Here is a 21,725-nt window from a genome sequence, read left to right as displayed (position 1 = left end):
GTATGAATATTATAATAGATTTTAGTTTACCTACCACTAGTATTACTCAATATTTTATTAAAAAAATTTGATCCATCACTCCACCCACCGCTGGTTCGAATAAAAAAAAAAAAAAATGTGCTGACCGATCTTAAATTCTCAACTAGACGTAAAATATAGGTACGTATATGGTATATCCGTTCTGTATTTAAACCTAAGTTCGACACTTTAACCAACCAATAATCAACATATTATCATAAACGTAGAATAAACGTAATTTTATCAGGAAAAATGTACAAATACATAGGTATAAGCATATTCTCAACGTAAAATCTATCTTCTAACATATATTACACCATTATTATACAAATACAAATAATAACTACGTAAATGGTACGTACGGTATACATACACCAAAGTTATCCTAATTATAAATGTAGATTATTGCGTGATATATATTTATTAGATCTATGGTTACCTACTGGCTACTCGTTTTTGATTTATACAAAAAAAATTTATTGAGTATAGATATTAATTTTGCGTAAAAATTTGAGTTTTTCCTTTATTTTTATTATTTCCTCGGTTATTATTTATATTACTAGGTATTTTTACTTTTAACCTTACTATGTAGATATAGGTACCTTTTAATTAGATGTTTAAATCCAATTTGATACTATATTGTAACCACTTTTGAAAATTGAAAAATTTTTACTGTTAAAAAGTAATGATAAATAGGGAAAAAACATACGCTTTGTTTATAATCTAAAATTTTGAATTGAAAAAATGTTAAATTAAATTATTCATAACCCATATTCATTGTCAAAGCCGTATTTAAAATTGTTGTGCCCCCTCCCTCCCACCAAAAATAGATCAATATTTGGCTGCCTGGAGTAAATGTCCCCATTGCCGCTCCCCCCTAAATACTGGCCTATCCATTGTCTTAAAGTAAATATATTTAGTAATATATATTTTTATGATACTTAGTTTGTGGTCATTTACCACCGTTGTTGTTCGTATTATTCTTAATAATATTATTTTATAAAATCTAACACATGTACCAATATGTATAATGGCCCGTCTAAGGTCTAAGTATTTTCGCCATTCACTCTACTCATTTTCTAAAGTCCTAATACATTCAATGCATAAAATGATAAAATAAATACAATAATTCAGATTTTACATAGTTTACTATGGTTTACTTCAGTAATAATAATAAATCGTAATGGACATTTGTATTTTGTCAGTCTGCATAATAATATCGCATTATCGTGTCAATTCGCTTAAAAATTTGAATGAAATTATATTATTTAATCAATGACAATAATAATCACGCGTGTTATCAATGGGTACGATAATAAGTTACCAGTGATTGTTAACGTCAATGAAATAAATAAATAATTTTAAATATTTTATAATTTTAATAATCATTGATTGATTTACCGGTTAGAGAATAAATGATACAATCTGTAGTTGCTCGTCAGATACTCAGGCCCTATCGTCGGATAAATAGTCAACAGACGTTCTGTATCAAATAGCTAGCCCGCCCAGAACATCGCCGATATAACCTCCAAATCGTCGTTGCACCTTATCAAATTTTTATCAACTAAGAAAAAAATTCTTTAGTGCATGTTTTTCGTGTTAGTGAAGATGCGAAAGACTATGGCATAAGTAAAGTTCGAAACGAGTACGACACCGCGAAATATTTCAGGTTTCTCCTCTAGAAAGGCAGAAACTGACGCATCGCCGTTCGCCATGGACGGTGAAGATTTTATGACGGATCAACAGGTAAAATCATCCATTTTTATAGTCCAGTTCAGCAGTGTATTCCGATATAATACTGTATATCTATGGTTTCAAACGATAGATCGTTAGACTTGTGATCGCAGACAAATTTTATTCTGACTCCGAACGATTAGAGCCGAATTTTATAAGTCTATCGTTTGCCTTAAATATTTGAGTGATTGTGACATACGGTGGCATCGTATACCAATATATTTTTATTTTTGTTTCTAACTTGTACTACTTGTATTGGACTTAATCGAAAATGAGTGCAGTTTTATACTTTATATTCTCTGACTTTGTTTAGGTATTGCAATACGTATTATATTAGTGCTTTTCCGATGCTAAGTTCATACCTAATAATTATTAAAAAATGAGGTTGGATAATTTCTGTTCACTAATTGTACATTCATACTATTCTTCATATTTAATGTAGAACAAATATTTTCTATTTGAATTTATGATCACTACTTTTTTGATAATTTTGATTATTTTTGGACTTAAATATACTGACTACAGATTCATACACATATTATTTTTTTTTTCAACTAATGAACCATGTTTTAAAAATCTTCAAATATCCTTCCAGTTATTTGTTTCAAACAAGTTATTTGTTGTTGATAAGGGTTTCTTTCTCATTTGTTTGTGATTCCTTGTAAATGAATATGTTAAATTACGTAGGATCAAATAGTGTTTCAAATTTAGAGTGGTTTGAATTCATAAAAAATATAATTAAGGGTATTTATTTATTTCTGAAATTGTATACATTGTTATTTGATACATTTAATTTGTTTATTTTTCTTTAAGAAGATATGTGCTTATTTTTCTTTTGTGTGTGTCAGAAAAGAACTCTACTAGTTGTCAAATAAATAAACATATATATTGTACCACTGTATGTGGTACTTCAGTCATTTTAAAGTTCATGACTATGAAAAATAGATAGATTTAATAAAACCTATTAGTATTAGTATCATTTGTGCAGCTGGTTAGAGAAGAGTGGTACACAGTATACTTGTACATTCCTAAAATATAAAAGCCTTTTTCTATAATTTTTGAAGGAAATATTATTTTTTTCAATTTTTTATTTATTTATTAATTGACACCCTTAAAGGGTAATTAATTAATTAAGTACAAAAATAAATAAGTTTAGAACAATAATGATTACAGTGTGCATACAATTAAAGTTAATAATAAATACAAAAATATTGAACTACAATATTGTACCTATAGGTATAGCATATTGTATATTGAGGAACATAGGTAACTCACCAACTCATCTTTATGTTTCCAGCTGTAACAAAAAAAAATAATCTTTAATTTTTTAATGTTGCATAGAATTGGTTACAGTTATATAGTTATTTGTGGCATAATTATTATAATATTCTGACAAAAAATCTTTGAAGATAGTGTCGAGTGTAATTACTTCTTTCTTAATCTATGGCAGGATATAGGATGACCTAATAATGCTGACATGTTTATATTATTTTCATGTTTATAATATGTAATAACACAAGTAAACTATTAAATTGTGTTGTTCACAACATTTTTATTATAAAACTTACATATTATAATGTTTATATTATTACCAATATTATCTAATGCTTAAGATTGGAAGTTGATGATTTTTGCATTTTTTTCCTTTGATCCTGTGACTCAAGCTTTGTTAAAAAAAGGTGGTTCAACTCTCACGAAATCGCACTCACCCATCTATCTAACTCATTATTTAAAAACTTAGAAAATATTTATAACACCAAACCATACAAAGCCACTTGCTTTGCTCACAAACAACATACCTTTTCTACAATACATTTGTTAAACAATTGTATTTTTAGTTTTATTAAATGTATTTATTTTAATAAAAAATAAAATTTTGATAGCACGTTTGTATACATTAATAGAATATTAAAAATTATTTTACATCTTACCAATTCACTATTTATTATGCAAGAATAAAATTTTAATACATAAATATTATAAAAATATTTTGAAATATTTTATAATATTAATTTATGATTTCAGTTAAATTAAAGTTTATCTAATGTTAGGTTACAACTAACAAAAAACTAAAAACTAATTAACTTTACTGGTAACTACTTTATACTTATTATAGAAATAGTATTAACTATGATTATGGTTAAATACTTTTACCTATTCACCAAAGATCCACCTACAATTTTAGGTGGTTCAAATGCACCACCATAAGTGTGTGTTCAATGTCACTATTTTGATTCTATAAAATGCTATCATAGCTAAAAATTTATTTCATGCACTCTTGGTTCAGAATAATCAAATTTTATTTTGTATTTAACGTTATTTTTTTCATATTATAGATCATTTTTAGTAGTTTTTATACAATGTGCAGCATTATTCTCAAATTTTAGATTTTAAAGAGAATTTGTTCAAAAAAATAGTTTTATTATTATTATTATTATTTGGTTTTTGTTGTAATAAGAGTTATTACTTATTAGTTTATTACAAATGTAATCAACATCTTATCCCTGGTTTTTATTATTTATTACATATAAAATACACCATTAATTCATGCTTAACAAATATTATATTTACAAATCCTATGGAATAAATTTGATTAACAAAATTAAATTTACATAGATATATTGAAAAAATATTTATTGTAATTTAAAATTTTAGTTAATATTTTATATTTTTAGGACATTAAATCATTTTTTTTTTTTTTGTTAATTTTTGATATTTTTTTTTTATGTCATCAACATCTTCTATCTATTACATTTATTTTGTAATAAATATATTATATGATATTATAATGTACCTCTGTCCTCTTAAAATTAATTGATGATCCAAGTCTTCCAGTTTCAAGTTATTCTACTTTTATTTTAAAATCAGCTTAATTTAAAAGTCCTCAACCAAATGAAAATAATTATGATGGTATTATTGATTAAGGGCTGTTTTTACAATGTCCAGTTAAATGTCGGTTAAGACTAATCAGTAGAACTCTATCGATTAACTCATGATAAATTCTTCTGGTTAGCGTTATCAGGCACTAACTGAAAATTGTAAAAACGGCCCTTAATATAATATTTATAATATCTTATTAATATGTTCTTGATGATTGGATGACATATGTAATTTTATTCTAAGTTATAATTTTGTTTTGTATGTTAATATTATTAAAACATTTATTGATAAAAAAAAATGATTATCAGTACTACCAGTTTATATTTTTAATAGTACAATAATAGTAATATATGTTCTTAAAATTTAATGTAAAACAAAATAATACATTAAAAACTTTTTAAACAAAGAATGTATAATAATTGTATGCTATCTCATATTACAATATATTAAATATATTATAAGTTAGGGAAATGTGTGTGCCTATAAGTATCCATTAAGTATTTTTAATCTATACATTTTTATTTAAAATTTTATATTTTATTTTTATTATTTACATAGGCAAAGTTTGATGATGATTTTGAAGAAGAAATTTATGATGAAGACAAATATGATGCTCTTAATGATGAGACTTTTGGGAATGATATGTCAGGTAATATTGTATATGGTGAAAGTAATATAATTTTTTACTTATAAAAGTGTGTATTGAATTTTGTTAAGCTACGAATATTTAAAGTATGAAATATTCGGAACTATTTATAAAAATAAAATTTATTTTAATTATAATTAAAACTTTCCAAGTTCTTGTTGTTTGTCGTTTTGTTTTTTAGAAGTAATAATTCACAAAGGAATTCATATTACCTATACTTAGTGAATTATTTAAACATGTTATTTCAAGATAACAAATTTGACACCTAATTTTAATTTGTGTTGTTAAATATTTATTCTTATAGATGGTGATTGGGAAGCAGATCACGAAAAATATGCTCAATATGATGAAGTTATTAAAAAAAAATGGCCTGATGAAACAGTTAGTTTATTTATATTATTTGTATTATTGTTTTTATTTAAGTAAGTTAGTACCTATATATATTAACTATTTAATTTACAACAGTGAATGAAATTATTTTTAATAGTTTATAAATTCAGAGTACATTTTAAAAATATTACACAAGTTTCATGTCAAGAGCTTAGGTTCCAATAGGTAATTACTAATCAGCCATCCTTCACAAAACTGTTGTTATGTTAGATAGTATTGTTAATTAGTAATCTCGAATAATGTCTAGTCATTTTACATGATAGATGATTTAAATATTTTAAAGAGGACACCTGTATTTTTTTTTCTGTTGTACAAGTGCGTAATATATCAAATCTATGTTCAGTAGTTCACATTTAACTTTGTTAGTTTTAATATTAAAATTAATTAACCCATTATGAAATTTAACCTGTGTGTAGAATTTTTATAATACTTTAATTTCTTATCAAGTTTTGTAAGTATAAAATAGTGGCTACAGATAAAATACTCAGTCATAACTCGCTTAAAAACAGAATTGTAGTTAAATTCCAACATAATACAAACTCAGATAAAGTTCTTACTATTAAGTTTCATAATAAGTTGATTCACTCGTATATTAAAGCTAATAAAGTTAAACATGAACTGCTGTTTGTAGATTTGCTATGTTACACATTTGTAAGAAGGAGACAACAAATGCTGGTATAATCTCTTAATGTAGGTTATGTACAATATACTTATATTTTAAGGTTTAGTCATAATATATTATGAACTATATCTTTTTGAATTTAGCTTATTGTCAATTAATATATTTGTATATACAACAAAAATTAAAAGTAAATACAATTTATGACACCGCTCCAAAAGCGTAGCTTATGATGGGCCATGGGTGTAGCAAGTTCAATAAAACATTATGTTTTATACATAACAAATAAAATTATAAGCTTTTAATGTTATTAAAATATAATATGATCTAGATTAAGATCTTTTAAATATTTTTTCTTAATTTTGTACAATATTAAATTAATATTAGGCATAATACTGTCTTATAGTTACTAATAACTATTTTTTACCAAATTTCTTATTAGTTAGTGGTACGTTAGATTTATAGATTGCTTTAGATGTGTTTGGTAGTTAGGTGATGGGAAATAATATTTTAAATTTACATTAAAAATATAATTAAAGATATTCCATAATTTAAATTTGAGATATCAATATATCAAATGTTTTTTTAAATTAAACAGTTTAATAAATTGAAATCTATTTTGATTAATTAAAATGATTTATTTAATAGGAAGTCAATGATTATTTAGCTAATTCAATTCCATCTGATCCAAATGTGTTCACCGAGTCTTTGAAAACATTACCAGATCTAGAAAGAGAATTAAGGCAGTTACATACATTTAACCACCAATATGAAGTACCGGTAATATAATTATGTTAACATATTATTAAGTAAACCATTGCAAATAAATTGTTTTTGTTTGTAAAACGATGTTGCCTATACATTTTGCTAATATATTTGTTAATTATTAATTACTTTCAGCCTTTACCATTACCTTTCCAATATCAAAATAATTTAAATTTTGTAAATCAAAATTATGGTATTAATCTACCAAGTAATAATTGTGGTCCAATTAGAAGACCAATTCCAGTTCAAGGCTCAAATCCTATACCACGAGTAAATAATTGCATGCTCTAAGAATTGACTAGTTATGTTTATTTCAAAATTTTGTTTGCCTTTTTCACCGTTGATTATTATTTATTATTAAACTGGTTTACTGTGATAAATAGTGTGCTTAATAAATTAAGTATATTAAATGTGCTTTAATTAACATGTTGACTGTTATGCGACCACCAGTATTCGCATAGTATCATTAGTATCAGAATATAATAATTTATAGTATTTTTGCTGGCAATTATACCTTGATATTATTTACACACCATATAACCATAAGCTGTAATGATCACATTTATATGTCAACTTGAGTACTTTCTGTGGTGTTGGACTTAGTAGGTAATGACTAAGGCTGTGAATTGAATGCACTAAAAAATCTTTAAAAAATGTCAAAAAAAATGCAATAAAATATGTATTTAAAATGCCAAAAATTATAGTATAAAATACATTTAAAATGGTTTTTAATTTAATTTTTATGTTTATATTGATATTATAGGATATTATACATTAGTACATTACATTTTACATGCATAAAAACGTGTTAATTAAAAAAAAAAAAAATTAAAATGTTGATTGAATTTTAATTTCACTTGAAACATATTTAAAAATATTTAAAATTGTGTAAAACAAAAAAAAATGTTTTCAAGTATAATATTGAATTAAATTTCGAAATTGAATTACTATTACCGAAAAATGAACTAATAAAGGAATATATGACCTAAAATTGCAAAAAAATTAAAAAGTCAAAACATGGAAAAATACGCTAAATAAAAGTTTCATAAATCGATTCGTTGTTATATAATTCAAATGATGTACTTACAAAGCTACGTTTCACAATCATAAAAAAAATGCATTTTCTTATAAATTCACAGCCCTAGTAATGACTAATGAATTAATGAATACTTATTAATATTGTATAGAGGAGAAAAATTCACACAGAATGATATAAATATATAAAAATTGTCTTAATCCTTTCAGACCCAATACTTCATGATTCATCAATTACGTATGCGGGTTATTCTATACTTATTAGTTATTACTTATCGATGTGGTAGGTTTCTAGGAATATGTTAATGCGATTGTTATTGTCATAACTATATTGGTTCGATTTATATTTAGATATTTATATGGGAAAATATAAAGAAAAAGATTCTCTCATTTTTTTTCTATTTTTGTTATAAATTAAATTAAAATTAAATTCAGTGATAACTAATTACGTCACATCATAGTAAACTTGTTATTCGTCGTACTAACACCATTGCCCATTGGACATTGATAAACTATTTGATTATTACGTATGGTAGGAACGTTTGAATGTTTGGTAATTTTTATTTTATATGACCCATCGGTCTAATCGGATGATCGTACTTATTAGTTACATTACTTATGTTTATTTTCGAATGATAGACGGATATCGGACGGATACGTAAGTGTTAATTTGATCGGTTTATTATACATCCATATTGTATATTATATTCTATTCGGATACAAAAATATAATATTTTAATATTATTTTGAATGATTTAAATTTATTATAATTAATCAATGAATACCTAGTTAATACTTACTATAATATAATACAAGTATGATTACTATAATACTGTTATGCTGATTATCGTTGAATACCTATTTTTAAAATTGCTCGTAAAATTCTTCTTACGTGAACAATACATATTCGATTTATTAGAAGACGGGAAAATCTATACCTACTAGGTATGTAGGCAAAATAAGTTGATATATAGTTTGATATTGGTTTAAGAGTTTCCATGCAAAAAAATAATTAATTTGCTGTATAAAATCCCATGTAAACCGAAAAACCGGACTTCAATATTGATAGCAGGAGTTCGCTATCTAGTTCTATATAGAAATCTATGTTTTTATGTCTTTGCTGTCCTTGTTATCTTATATAATTGGTGTATAGGGTAATTGATAAAAATTAAAGACACGACTGCTATTGTTATTTTTATATAACCGGGCTGGAACGCTTTTCAATTCTGTGTGCCAAAGCAAAGACATAAAATGTCAAAAAAAATTCAAGTCTGAAAGAGTTAAATCGATTATTTATATATAATTAAATATGTATCAAACATTAATATAAAATAAATAAAATAACTAAAATTATATTGTGACACTAAAAGAAAACAACGATGCAACAGTCTTATAGCAGTCAATTTGATAATTATAACTTGTATAAGTAATAACTCTTATAACCCTGGTAATGGGTATTTTTTCAAAGCTTGCTTCTGTGTTAAATACTGTAATTGTATAACTATTAGATATGTTTTTGTTAAGTATAGAAATATAATTTATTCTGACTTGTGTTTTATAAATGTAGATATATTTATATGATATTTTTGAATTTGAATTTAAATATATTACTTATATTAATAATTTAATGCTTACATTATTTATACATGTATTGATATTCCGTCACAATAATAAAACACATTGAAACTAGCAAGCATCTTAAACTATGTAAAGATTGTGCCAACTAAATAAATTACATATTTTTTATTTGTTTCCTCGGTGATTGGTTGCTGTTTATACTTAATCTATATACAATTAATTATTTCAAAAATACTTATTTTTTTCAGTCTTATATCTATGTATAATAATAACAATTGAAATATTACAGGATATAAATTTAGATTATGTTATTTTAAGTCAATAAAATACTTAACAACAAATTATACAATCAGCATTCCATCATATTTTAATAAATTAAACTTACAATAAAAGACAAAGTATGTAAAAGTCAACCTGTGTAAAAAAAAAAAATAAATGAAACAATATTCCTTCAGTTTTATATTGAATTATTGAAACCCAAGTATTGGGTATAAATTAATTTACATTAGTTTTTGTATAATGAGTAGGGCTGTGAATTTAATGCACTTAAAATACAAAAAATGTAATATAAAATGCCAAAAATTATAGTATATAATGCACTTAAAATGGTTTTCAATTTAATTTATATAATTATATTGACATTATAGGATATTATACATTACTACATTACATTTTACATGCATAAAAATGTCTTTTAAAAAAAAAAACTTGAAGTGTTGATTGAATTTGAATTTCATGTGCAACATTTTTAAAAATTTTTAAAATAGTGCATAACAAAAAAAAAGTTTTCAAGTATAATATTAATTAAATATTGAATTAAATTTCAGAATTTAATTAAAAATAAAAAATGAACTAAAAAAGAAAATATAACAAAAAAATGACCAAAAACTGGAAAAATATTCAAAATAAAAGTTTCATAAGTCGATTCGTTGTTATATAATTTATATAATTTAAATTATGTACTTACAAAGCTACGTTTCACAATCACCAAAAAAATGCCTTACAAATTCACATCCCTAATAATGAGTGTCAAGTGCCAATGAACAATTGTTAGTAATAATTATAAAAAAATGTCATATTAGCATATTTTAAAGTCTAATTTAAAATCTAGATGATATCATCTTTCCCAATAACACATCTTATGTAACAAGTATACATGAACTCTGATCATGTCTCACATCTTTATAGGTTATAATATGATATATTTTTATATTTAAATTGAAGTTAATAGATCTAGTTATATAGTTAAGTAAAGTAATAGTTCTAGTTTTAGTACTCAGTCTAAATAATCTTTTTTTATAAAATTGTTTAGATTATTTTTAGAGATAATTGGTTTTTGATTTTACTAAATGTTGATTATTTGTTATAATGCATAAATTTAAATTTTTTTTAAATTTTATTACTTGAATACAGATGTTAATGAATAATAATATTTTAACCACAAATGTATGTATGCATGAGTGCATGACTAGTTTTGCAATATTTTTTTAATAATTGTATTGCAAATTATCACTAGTTGTTAAAATTGTATGTATATTAACATTTTAATCATAAAACTAACTCATTGTTTCATAGAATGTTTTCAACGCACCTCCTGGGTTCAGAGAAGTAAATGTAAATGGACACATAGATGATATTTTGACTAAACCTCCACCAAAAGTCATTTCATCAGCCATAAGTGTAGCTGACTTGGAAAGACAATTGGTATTTGTTATTTTATTAAAAAAAAACAATATTTTAATGTATTAATAGGATTGGGATATTGATTCCTTAATAGTGTAGTTAAAATGTAAATGATACTGTAAAAACTTGATTAATTTAAATTTTGCTTAAAACTATTTTAAACAAGTAATCTGAATTATATTTTTATAAAAATTGGTATATTATTAAAAAGCAATTAGAAATGAAAATGGCAAAAGATTAATAATTGATCATGATTAATTAAATTACTTATAATATGAATTGCATGCATATTGCAAAATGGATCAAAATCCCAACACTATTCATTGATAAACATAACTAACATTAATACCTATATGTATATTTTTGATTTAAATGTATTTTATGTTTTTATGTATTAATTTAATTAGATAATTGTTTCTGTATATCTTTGTAAAAAATCTACAACATAAATATTACTTAGTATTTATAATTAAGTTTTATTTTCATTGCTGATATGAAAATAATAGGTACTTAATAAGGATAAATTAATATTTATTATTGTTTATAGATTGATGCTGTAAAAATAAATCCAACTTACAACCGCCCTGTTCCAGAGGTGAATCAAGGATATTTACCTTTTTCTCAGTACTATAAACGTGAAATTCCCCAGTACAATTTACCAAATGTTCGTGTTGTACCAAAAAGTAATTTATTTTGCATTATAATTATACTCTTTTTTTTTTTTTTGTTTTTTTTAACAATATTATTAGAAGTTCTTTCTCACAATAACACTTTGGTCATAATATTGTTACCCAACTAGTTTTTCATAAATATCATAGATATTTTTAATAAAATTAAAATGTATTAAGCTAGTTAAGTTACTATTATGTAATCATAGGCATAGCCAGACCTTTTTTTTTCAAAATATGCAAGAAACCCATAGTAAGCCATTATTATACATTATGTACAATACATTTTTTGTAACTTCTACCATTAATTATGAAACATATGTATTAGAATTTATAATCAATACTTGTACGTATAGATCATCAGCAGAGCCAACTCAAGCTATTTTGCCATACTGGGCTAAAGTATAAATGCCGCCCTATTAAAACTAAATAAATGCTAAAATGCTGCCCATTGGGTATTTAGACAAAAGTTGCCGCCCTGGGCTATCGCCTAGTCTGCTCCTGCCTTTTGCCATCCCTGGTCATCAACATGAATATAAATTTTATGGCAGGCAAATAAAATATAGTTATAATATGAGTGTCAAATTACACCCTGCCACCTCTCCATATCAAACTTATACGGCCCCTCCTGGCTATTCATATGTATGTAATAAATAATTAATAAGTTAAAATTATTATTTTTTTTAAGTTTTGAATAACTTTTTTATGTATTTAATATATTATTATTTTTTTTTTTTATAAATTTTCAATTTATTTTGTGCCTATTTTATCAATTTTAAATTTTATAACTTCTGAGCCTTAAGAATAATAATTACTTATTTGTCTTATAAACACAATTACTGTTTTTTTATTTCAGATTTTCCAAGGAATAACAATAACGTTCCCAGGAATCTTGTAAATAACGTTAAAAGATTTAATAACAACATGGTTTATCAGAATTTTCCTAAAATGGTTAGTTATCAGTGTTTTTTTTAAAAAATAAGTTAATCCTATAAATCTATATAATATCATGACTTACAATTTTGGGTTCTAAATTCATTAAGCAGATATCAGTTAGAAAATGTTATTCCACATGATATATTAGTATTACAAATTTTTTTCAGAAGAATTATACGTTTGATGAACAATCAGATTTTACTGATTACGGTGCTGGGTTTATGACGGTAAGAGAAAAACACTGGTTAGCTGGAATACAGACCATACAGTTCCATAATAGTAACCCATTAGAAGAAGATTACTATTTTACGGTTAGTAAAAAAATAATAGTGTCTTACGGGAGACTAGTGGTTGTCTTTGAAAATATTAAGTTTAATTAGCTTTTTATTATTTAATCTTTTTAAACATGTAAAAAATACAAATTTGCTAATATACATTTTTCAATAATTGTTAAATAGAAAAATAAAATCAAGTTTTTTATAGAGTAAAATATAATTATAATTCAATTTATAAATAGTAACATTTTTTTGTACTTTAGTTAAAAATATTATACTTAATATTTGAAAATAAATTATTAAAAGAAAAATACTTCAGAAAATAGTTAATATTGTAATTTACATGTTTATAATAACAAATACTTAATTAAACTTAATATTTAAAAAAATAATTACTTCTTTTGGTTATTATAACGATTGTACTTTATAATTTGCAGATGTATCAAAAACGTCATCATGGATCAAGCGGACCTAAACCCAACAATAATTTTCATCAAACGGATACACAATCTAAATTTAACAATTCATATACACAATTACATTTTGAAAATTCTTTAGGAAAAGTACTGGTATGTTACTTTTATTTATGTCTCATATAATAATAAATGTTAAAAATATTAGCAATTATTATTAATTACAATCTAGGGTTTTAAGAAGGTTTCCATTTTTTGAAAAAAAATATTGAAATTTAATTGATTTATTAAAATAATAATTAATTTTATACTATATACAAATTATGCAATTATCCTAACTTAAATTATGGTGATTGAAAATCGTAAATTAAGTTTAAACCTCATTAATACTTATCTTTATGATATCAATGCCCATCAATATTATAACTATTAAATTATAGCTTTATTTTATCATATTTTATTAAACGTTTAATGGTTTAATTTGTTACACATTTTATTTATAAAAAAATTTTCTTTTTTTAAATGGTTAATATACATTTTTATTTTATGTAGTTGAAAATAGTAATTTTTTAATTATTAATGAATTTAAATACTATTTTTTTCAAATTTTATTATTATGTTGTGTATATTTTTAGATTGGCAGTGTGATAACTCCAAGAAAAATGATTGATATAGAAACAAACGATTTTGCACCTTCTTCTACATCTTCAACAGACCGAGCTGTAGTTGCTCAAAAAAATTCAAAACAAATCCTTTTAGAAATTGAACATGTTAGTTAAATTTTATATTATAAATATTTATGTTGAGTGTTTATAAAATATAAAATGTATTGCTCTTCAGATGTATATACCACTACTGAAAATAGAACAAACATATTATGCAATAAGGAACAAAGCACAAGCAGCGCCTACTGTACAACAATACATTGATGAACTAACAGAAATTTTGTCTAACCACTTACATCACTTAGTTTCATATGTGACTATACGTAAAGGAAAAGTAAGCGATGCAATAGTATTTAAACTAGTTTAATTTTATATTTTGAATTTATGGCATCATTGAAAACTTATGAATTTATTTGTCTCATTCATTTGATTATTAGCAATTGGTGCATAGAATTTTACCCCATCTCAAAAACCCATCGTTTTTATGGAGTGTATTTTTTGGACCTTCAATTTGTACAATAATTTCAAAGGATAATGAAGATCAATTATTATTACTTTTCTTGCCGTATATAAGACAATGGATATTCTGCTTAAGTCTCACTGAATTAAATCAAATTGCAGAGTATTTAATGAAAAATCTTTCATACGTTTTGATAAGTGTTGTAAGTTAACACATATTTTTACTTTCATTATTATTTTATATAAATTGAAACATTTGAAAATATGATGGTATTCACTTATTATTATATTTATTAAAACATATATTTGTTTTTAGTTTGGCATATCAGTTATAGCAAATATGATTGAACGAGCAGAAGAAGTTCGACCAACAACAGAACGAAAGGTATTGAAACAATGGAGTATTTTCATAAGCAATGTTATATTTGTTGGCTCAGAAAATACAATACAAAGACCAGTCATTGGTTTGGATAAAAAAATTATAGAACAGCATCTCACATATTTGCCGTTAGATCAATCTATTACACTTGAAAAAAGATTAAACCTCGTACAAAGAATCAGTTTCTTGGGCGACACAACTAAGAAATAATCATTATTCATGACACATGATTTGCTTTCATCTAAGTAACAATTATCACTGCATAGAATTAAACTACAATGGATAAATTATTTTGAGAACCTCTCAAAAAATTGTAATCTCTCTTGCACTTTATTTTCTAGTTAAATAAGCGTTTTTATTGTAAATAATGTTGAAAGTTTTTTGATTGAAAACTATTTGATTGTATTAACTTTGTTAATCTTAATGTGCATTGTATTTCACTTAAGATTTTACTAGGTGTACTATACATTTGTCACCATTAAACATGGTATTTTTCTTTTCATACTTACCTTATATTTGTTCCCAACTCATTAATACTTAGTAAAATATAAAACAATTTCTTATTATAATTAGTTAATTTCCATGTTGATATTCATTTTTATCAAAGTATAATTTTAATTTTGCTTTAAACTTATTATTTTAATATTATGAATACTTATTTTTATATTAATGTAGTTCCAATGATAATATTAATTAAAGGAACATTTTTTTAAAAATAATTTCTAATAATTATTTTCATAAAAAGTAATTATGTTTGTTTAATATACTAATCGATTTAATAATTCCTATATATATATTTTTTTTTAACGTAATTTATTTTATGAAATGACCTGATATAATTTCATTTTTATTATCATTATTTAAAGTGGAATTAACTAATTAATAACTTTTAAATTATCAAATATATATGTGAAATATTTACTGTTAAATAATTCGAGCACTAGATATTTGGTAATTTATAGTGGGTATGAATCCTATACATTTACTGATAAGTCACAATGATTATGGTAACTGATTGTGCAAGTTTATAAAGGAAAATAATTTAAGTACCTATTTAGTTATTATGTGCAATTTCAAATTAAATTGATCCCTATCGTTATGTTTGGGTTTTTAATTATTTATTGATTAAAAAAGTTACATCTTATTACTAAAGTAGAAAATTTTAAATAACTGACCATTAAATAATTTTTTTATCATTATGTCAATATTACATTTATGTACAAAAAAAAAAAAAAAAATACTGTTAAAATAAAATAATGTTAGTATAGAATAAATTATTATATGTAGATCATATACTTAAAAATTATTATATTTAATTGTGTTGAATTATGGTTTTTTTTTAAATTTTAAAAACCCCAAAGATTTAAAAAATATATATATATTTAAAAATTATCGCCATTGATGTATTGTAATATTTATGTAAAATTGAGTGATTTTTCTTTATATTATATATTATTTTAAAGTCTCCCTGTATTGTAATTAATGTTGCTTAGTGAATTTTTTTATTTAATTTTTTTTTTGCATGTATAGAATATATATACCAATATTGTAACATTTGTATTTACCATTTTTTTTTTTTTTTTAATATAACATTGGAAAATTCTTTTTATATACTGGATGCAATGTATTAATTTATAATTATTTGTAATAAAATTTAGTTTATTTATAAGTCTATTTGTATAATTATTTTAGAATTTGTTATATGTAAAATTCAAAAAAATAAAAATGTATTGTTTTTAACTTCCTAATCACAATATTGTTTGTTTTGTTGAATTGTATATGCAATTTGTTGCTAATATTTTGAAGGCCTTATTACAGGTATGTCAGAATACTCAGAATATAATTTTTCTAGTAAATGTGCTATTATCTTTTTAAAGAGTATTTGCACATTGTAAATTTTCCAACAGTCTCAATTTGTTGTAATTATTATATATTTATTGTTTGATACTTCTGTATTTACTTATAAAAATACATATTAATACATGCAGTATAAATGATAAATTAAAATTGATGCATTTGCAAAATTGTATCTAAATTGAAACAACCATCTATAAGTCGACTGTATATAGTGGCCATGCCCTTGCTTAGTAGTCAGTTGTATTAGACCATGCATTACACAATATATTTATAAAAAGATTTCTTTATAAAAACATTAATATATATTATATAACAGAAGTCATTAATTATTGGAAAATAAACTTAATATTAAATGAAAATTAAATCCATAATCAAAATAGTAATGTAATATTGCATAAGCCCAAATATTTTGAGTGCACGTTTAATACTTTTTTCGCAAGCACTCTTATAATGAATTATACTTATGTTCAGGATTCAGTCTTAATTCATTTGGTACAAAATACAATTTCATAATATTTCATTAACAATAATTAAAATAACAATATAAAATACAGTTAAAAAAAAAAAATAAGAGAAATACAAATTATGTAAATTCAACTTTTGAGTCCTTGTTTCCATATGATAGATGTATCTCTAAACCAATGAGAGGACTTATAGTACTTAACCATGCTATTAGAGGATTGAATCTAAACATATAAAAATTTATACACGGTTTTAATAATTTATAGTTGATTATTAATAAATACAGTAGTGGCATTGAACAAAATTCTGGTTTGGTTAACAGCGATCTAATTTAAATTGTACTAACTACCCCACCCCAATATCATAATTTTAGTATTAAAATGTATAGTTTATAGGATTTATTCACTCGTTGCTAGTAACCATACCTACTACCCTTAAAAATTTGGTCTGGTCATGACCAGAGTTCAGCACCACTGAAATACAGTACAATACTTAAATTTTATATAGAGATGTAAATCACACACCTAAATGATAAATTATCATTACTGGATTTAAAAATCTTCAACTTACTCATAGTTATTTTTTGATGAAAACCCTAACATTTCCAAAACGTGAGTATTCTTACAAGGATGTAATCTGAAAAATGGTGTACTAAAAAATGGATGTATCTAAAACAGTAATAATTTGATTATTGCACAAGTTTTGTTAAAAATTTTTTAGTAGAAAAAAAGTAAATACCTCTTGGGTTATAGCATTCCACTTGTCACGTTCTACATTTTCTTTTAAAAAATAATGAACCAGTGACCAAACATGTTCTAATGAAAGTAACTTTCCATCTAAATATGAAATTAAATAAATTTTATTTTGAAGTGCATTAATTTGGTAATTAGGTACTTAATTTAATTACCAGTAGACCACATATTAAAAAACACATCTGGACATGAATAGCTTGGATTGTACAATATGTGATACTCACATACAACTGGAATATTGTTTTCTGTATGAGAATCTAAAAATTAAATTCTTTAGAGCTAAAGCTTTTCTAAAAATATGTAGAGTACTAATAGAATAATTATCATCAATAAAAATAAGAATAACATTTTTCAGAAAAATTTATCCAATAATGGCAGTTACAAATATAGATTAAATATATTATAATGTAAGACAAATATAACTTAAATAATCGTAATAAAATAATTTCAGAGATAGGATAGAGTAGAATATCATAATGTCCATATTGATTTTAATCCTACAATTGTAAAATACATCATATTATTACTAGTAAAATTTAAATCAATGTTTCAATAATAATATTAGGTACCATTGTGTTGTTATTATAAGTAATGGTCGATAAACTAACCTGAATGATCAGATTTCAATGAATATTTATTCATTTTTTGAATCTTCTTTTTTACTAGATATTTGATATAATTTTCATTCTATAAAAAAAATACTAGAAGTTATAAAAATAAAGATTTTGATAGTCGAATGAAAGAAAATCATTAAGTTTCAGTAGCTTGTTTTTTACCATAGGACATTGATATTGACATAAACTCCAACCGTCGTCTATAGAGTCCGAATGACTTTTTAAATCCGTAGCGTAATCGACAAATTGTTGGTACGTCATGCTCATGATTGGCGTACCTATATATATATATAAAAAAGAGTTGTTCACACCGATTAAATAACTTTAATAGCAATTACGAACGTAATACTTTGTTCGGTTTCGACTAATATGGTGGGACGGGCTCGTTCAATACTAATCGAGGATAACCAATGCCGACTATCGTCGTTAACTCTTACAACGCGAACCCGTCGAGAAGTTTCACGTATGAATTTACAATACTAAAATGAAATCTATGAACGAAGAAGCAAGAACCAAATGCTACGAGTCTACGAAGAAAATTTTAAAATATTATATCGAAACCAGCAAACCACGGTCAACTGTTATCATTATTTATCAGTTTACTACCACACTTGGACGATATCACGGATATTGTAATATCTATAGAATTTTGACGCGGGAACCATAGACCTAAAAACACTGAGGTCACGAATTGAGATAATATTATTATTCGTGACCGTGAATTAATAAAATTAATTAATCTTAATTCATGTTCGTGACTAAGGTGTTAATATGAGGTCTATAGCTGGAACGATTCAGGACCAATAATTTATTTCCCCGACCAACACACGGAACGCCAAAGAAGGTGAAAATAAAATAAGCGAGTTGGTTTGTGTAGACTTTGACGGCGTATTTAAAACGATCAACAGTTTTGAGTAAACCAAAAGGAAAAAAAAATCACACGATCGATAAAAATTGTAAGCGGTAATCCGAAGCGATTCGGCGGACAACGACCAGAGTAAGACTTTATCGCGAGTTCCGATAAGTTTGCGAGTCGTACAAGACGATCTGCGGAGGAAAACGCGAACGGCTAAAACGCCATAAGAACAGTCGGAAATGAGGAACATATATTGTAAAACGACCATAAGAAAGTTAAAAAAAAAAAAAAATACAAAGAAAAACAGAGCATAATATTATAATACATTAAAACGATGTGCACACGCCGAGCCGATATCGAATTGTTCGATAGCGATGAATGACGATAACGCGTCGTACGCGGGGCTGATACGCACATCGTCGGCAACAGCGCGATTACAGGCTGCCGCGACGCCGAAGGCCGAAATCGCGGAGAATAATGGTAATAATATTGTTGTTTTCGTCGTATTTATCAGTGCGCCGCGCCGGGACTCTCTCGGCAACCGAGAACACACCGACTGACTTACTGCGGCCGCCCGCCGGGCGCGGCGGCTGCAGCTGACTGTGACACACGGCGCGCTGACTTGAACGACGGCGAGCGGCGCCGTCCGCCGCCGTGCTGTTCCGCCGCCTACACGTTGTGACCAAAATTTATATTATTTTGCTTTTTGCTGTGGTCCCATTTTTGTGTGCGCTTTCGGCCCGTGGTTGGTATGACCGCCGTCCGCGTTGATATCGCCATTGCTGTCCGTCGGATCGCCGGTTTACCCCACAAATGTTTTTAGGTGAACAGGGGCCCATCCGACTGGTACCGGGCGGCGCTCGACGGCGGCGGCGACCGTCCGCCGAGCGCGGCAATAGCAGCAGCGGTTCTCGTCGGCGGCGGCGGTGGCGACGACGGCGACGAGCGCCCGCCGACTGGGCCCCTGGTACATCGTACTACTATTTGAAGATTGAACCCATTCACAAAATATACTACTTCTCAGTGTTTAGTTTTTACCGACGACGCGTTCGAGAATCGTATTCATCGCTAGAGCGCGGTGCGCCTATTGTACAGTAGGTAGTGCGTTAAAACGTTTAATGTAATTTTTTTTATTAATATTTGCATTTAACCGAATGTGCGGTAAAAAAATTTTAAGTATGCGTGAAATAGCTAGATGCACTAAAATGTTAAAATGAAAAATATATTTGGAAAAGCAATATAAGTATAATAATATAAGTCACACCCATTAATTTATTTTGATATTAATCAAAGCTATATAAAACATTTTTCTCTTGCATTATGATTTGTATACTTAAAAAATGTCTAAAAAAACAAAAATAAAAAACATCAAAATATGCACATTAAAAGATGAAATATGCAATTAAAATTTTAAAATAGAAAAATGTCGCGATATGCAAAAATATGCACTAAAAAAGTTTCATTTCTTAAATCGTTATGTCACGAAACACATTTTGTGCTCACTTAGCACATCATACGATCAACCAGAATAAAAATGCAAATGCATACAAATCCGCACTTATTTATTCATCACGAGACACAAATCATGATATCGCATTTTATATTATAATATTATGAAATTATTATTACTACTATCACTATAGTTTTTAGAGTACAATAATATTATATTTTTTTTTTCATAATATACCTACAATCTACATATATATATATATTATTTTATTATTTTATAATTGCCATGAGTTCATATTTAGTTATTCGTGTATACATAGTACATACATAATATATATTATGTATTATGTACACACGAATAACTTAATTAAGAGATCTAAATTACCACTTTTAATTAAGAAGGACGTCGTATTCGCATGACGTGCTGTCTTCGTCTTACTAACGTACACGTAGTAAATTTGATTTCAGCACAATCCATTTTATGCTCTTTAATATACATGATATTATTAGAATAATTTACTTATTATTTAACTTAAAGATAAGATTATTATCTAGGGCATCGCGTATTTTTTTATTGATATTTTAATTTTAA

At 25.4% G+C, this 21,725-nt stretch overlaps 2 protein-coding genes across 8 annotated transcripts; one reads left to right on the top strand and one right to left on the bottom strand.

Annotated features, from left to right (window-relative positions):
* The first annotated feature begins 1,571 nt into the window (after positions 1-1,571).
* LOC114125021 (protein PAT1 homolog 1) lies at positions 1,572-16,891 on the top strand. Of its 4 annotated transcripts, none has more exons than XM_027988495.2 (14): positions 1,572-1,764; positions 5,191-5,281; positions 5,583-5,659; positions 6,936-7,067; positions 7,188-7,322; positions 11,241-11,369; positions 11,896-12,031; positions 12,873-12,967; positions 13,123-13,263; positions 13,665-13,796; positions 14,276-14,410; positions 14,481-14,639; positions 14,743-14,967; positions 15,081-16,891. In XM_027988495.2, exons 1-14 carry the CDS (start codon positions 1,732-1,734, stop codon positions 15,351-15,353), a joined length of 1,893 nt encoding a protein of 630 aa, XP_027844296.1. In that variant the 5' UTR covers positions 1,572-1,731; the 3' UTR covers positions 15,354-16,891. The 4 variants fall into 4 exon arrangements, with proteins under 4 accessions (XP_027844296.1, XP_027844297.1, XP_027844295.1 ...); XM_027988494.2 differs by having other exon boundaries at positions 1,574-1,764; positions 13,120-13,263; XM_027988496.2 differs by lacking the exon at positions 11,241-11,369 and having other exon boundaries at positions 1,573-1,764; positions 13,120-13,263.
* Positions 16,892-17,265: 374 nt separating this feature from the next.
* LOC114125031 (ubiquitin-like-conjugating enzyme ATG10) lies at positions 17,266-20,119 on the bottom strand. 4 transcript variants are annotated; one of them, XM_027988506.2, is made up of 7 exons: positions 19,178-20,117; positions 18,991-19,106; positions 18,823-18,901; positions 18,370-18,471; positions 18,201-18,298; positions 18,033-18,130; positions 17,266-17,686 (listed from the first exon to the last, which is right to left on the bottom strand). In XM_027988506.2, exons 2-7 carry the CDS (start codon positions 19,093-19,095, stop codon positions 17,584-17,586), a joined length of 585 nt encoding a protein of 194 aa, XP_027844307.2. In that variant the 5' UTR covers positions 19,096-19,106; positions 19,178-20,117; the 3' UTR covers positions 17,266-17,583. The 4 variants fall into 4 exon arrangements, with proteins under 4 accessions (XP_027844307.2, XP_027844305.2, XP_050061868.1 ...); XM_027988504.2 differs by having other exon boundaries at positions 19,171-20,115; XM_050205911.1 differs by lacking the exon at positions 17,266-17,686 and adding an exon at positions 17,693-17,953 and having other exon boundaries at positions 19,171-20,119.
* Positions 20,120-21,725: the final 1,606 nt, after the last annotated feature.

The sequence above is a fragment of the Aphis gossypii genome, chromosome X (genome assembly GCF_020184175.1).
Source record: "Aphis gossypii isolate Hap1 chromosome X, ASM2018417v2, whole genome shotgun sequence".
Classification (NCBI taxonomy): Eukaryota; Metazoa; Arthropoda; class Insecta; order Hemiptera; family Aphididae; genus Aphis; species Aphis gossypii.
The sequence above is the reverse complement of the archived record's forward strand: the minus strand, read 5'-3'. Positions and strand labels throughout refer to the sequence as shown.

What these genes read in the sequence shown, in the direction of transcription:
- LOC114125021 (XM_027988494.2), top strand. Translation starts at nt 1,732, where the DNA reads ATGGACGGTGAAGATTTTATGACGGATCAACAG. An exon ending in TGACTATACGTAAAGGAAAA is followed by an intron (nt 14,640 to 14,742) that starts GTAAGCGATGCA and finishes TTTGATTATTAG; the next exon opens with CAATTGGTGCATAGAATTTT. An exon ending in CATACGTTTTGATAAGTGTT is followed by an intron (nt 14,968 to 15,080) that starts GTAAGTTAACAC and finishes ATTTGTTTTTAG; the next exon opens with TTTGGCATATCAGTTATAGC.
- LOC114125031 (XM_027988506.2), bottom strand. Translation starts at nt 19,095, where the DNA reads ATGAGCATGACGTACCAACAATTTGTCGATTACGCTACGGATTTAAAA. An exon ending in ATTGAAATCTGATCATTCAG is followed by an intron (nt 18,472 to 18,822) that starts GTTAGTTTATCG and finishes TTTAATTTTTAG; the next exon opens with ATTCTCATACAGAAAACAAT. An exon ending in TCATCAAAAAATAACTATGA is followed by an intron (nt 17,687 to 18,032) that starts GTAAGTTGAAGA and finishes TTATATGTTTAG; the next exon opens with ATTCAATCCTCTAATAGCAT.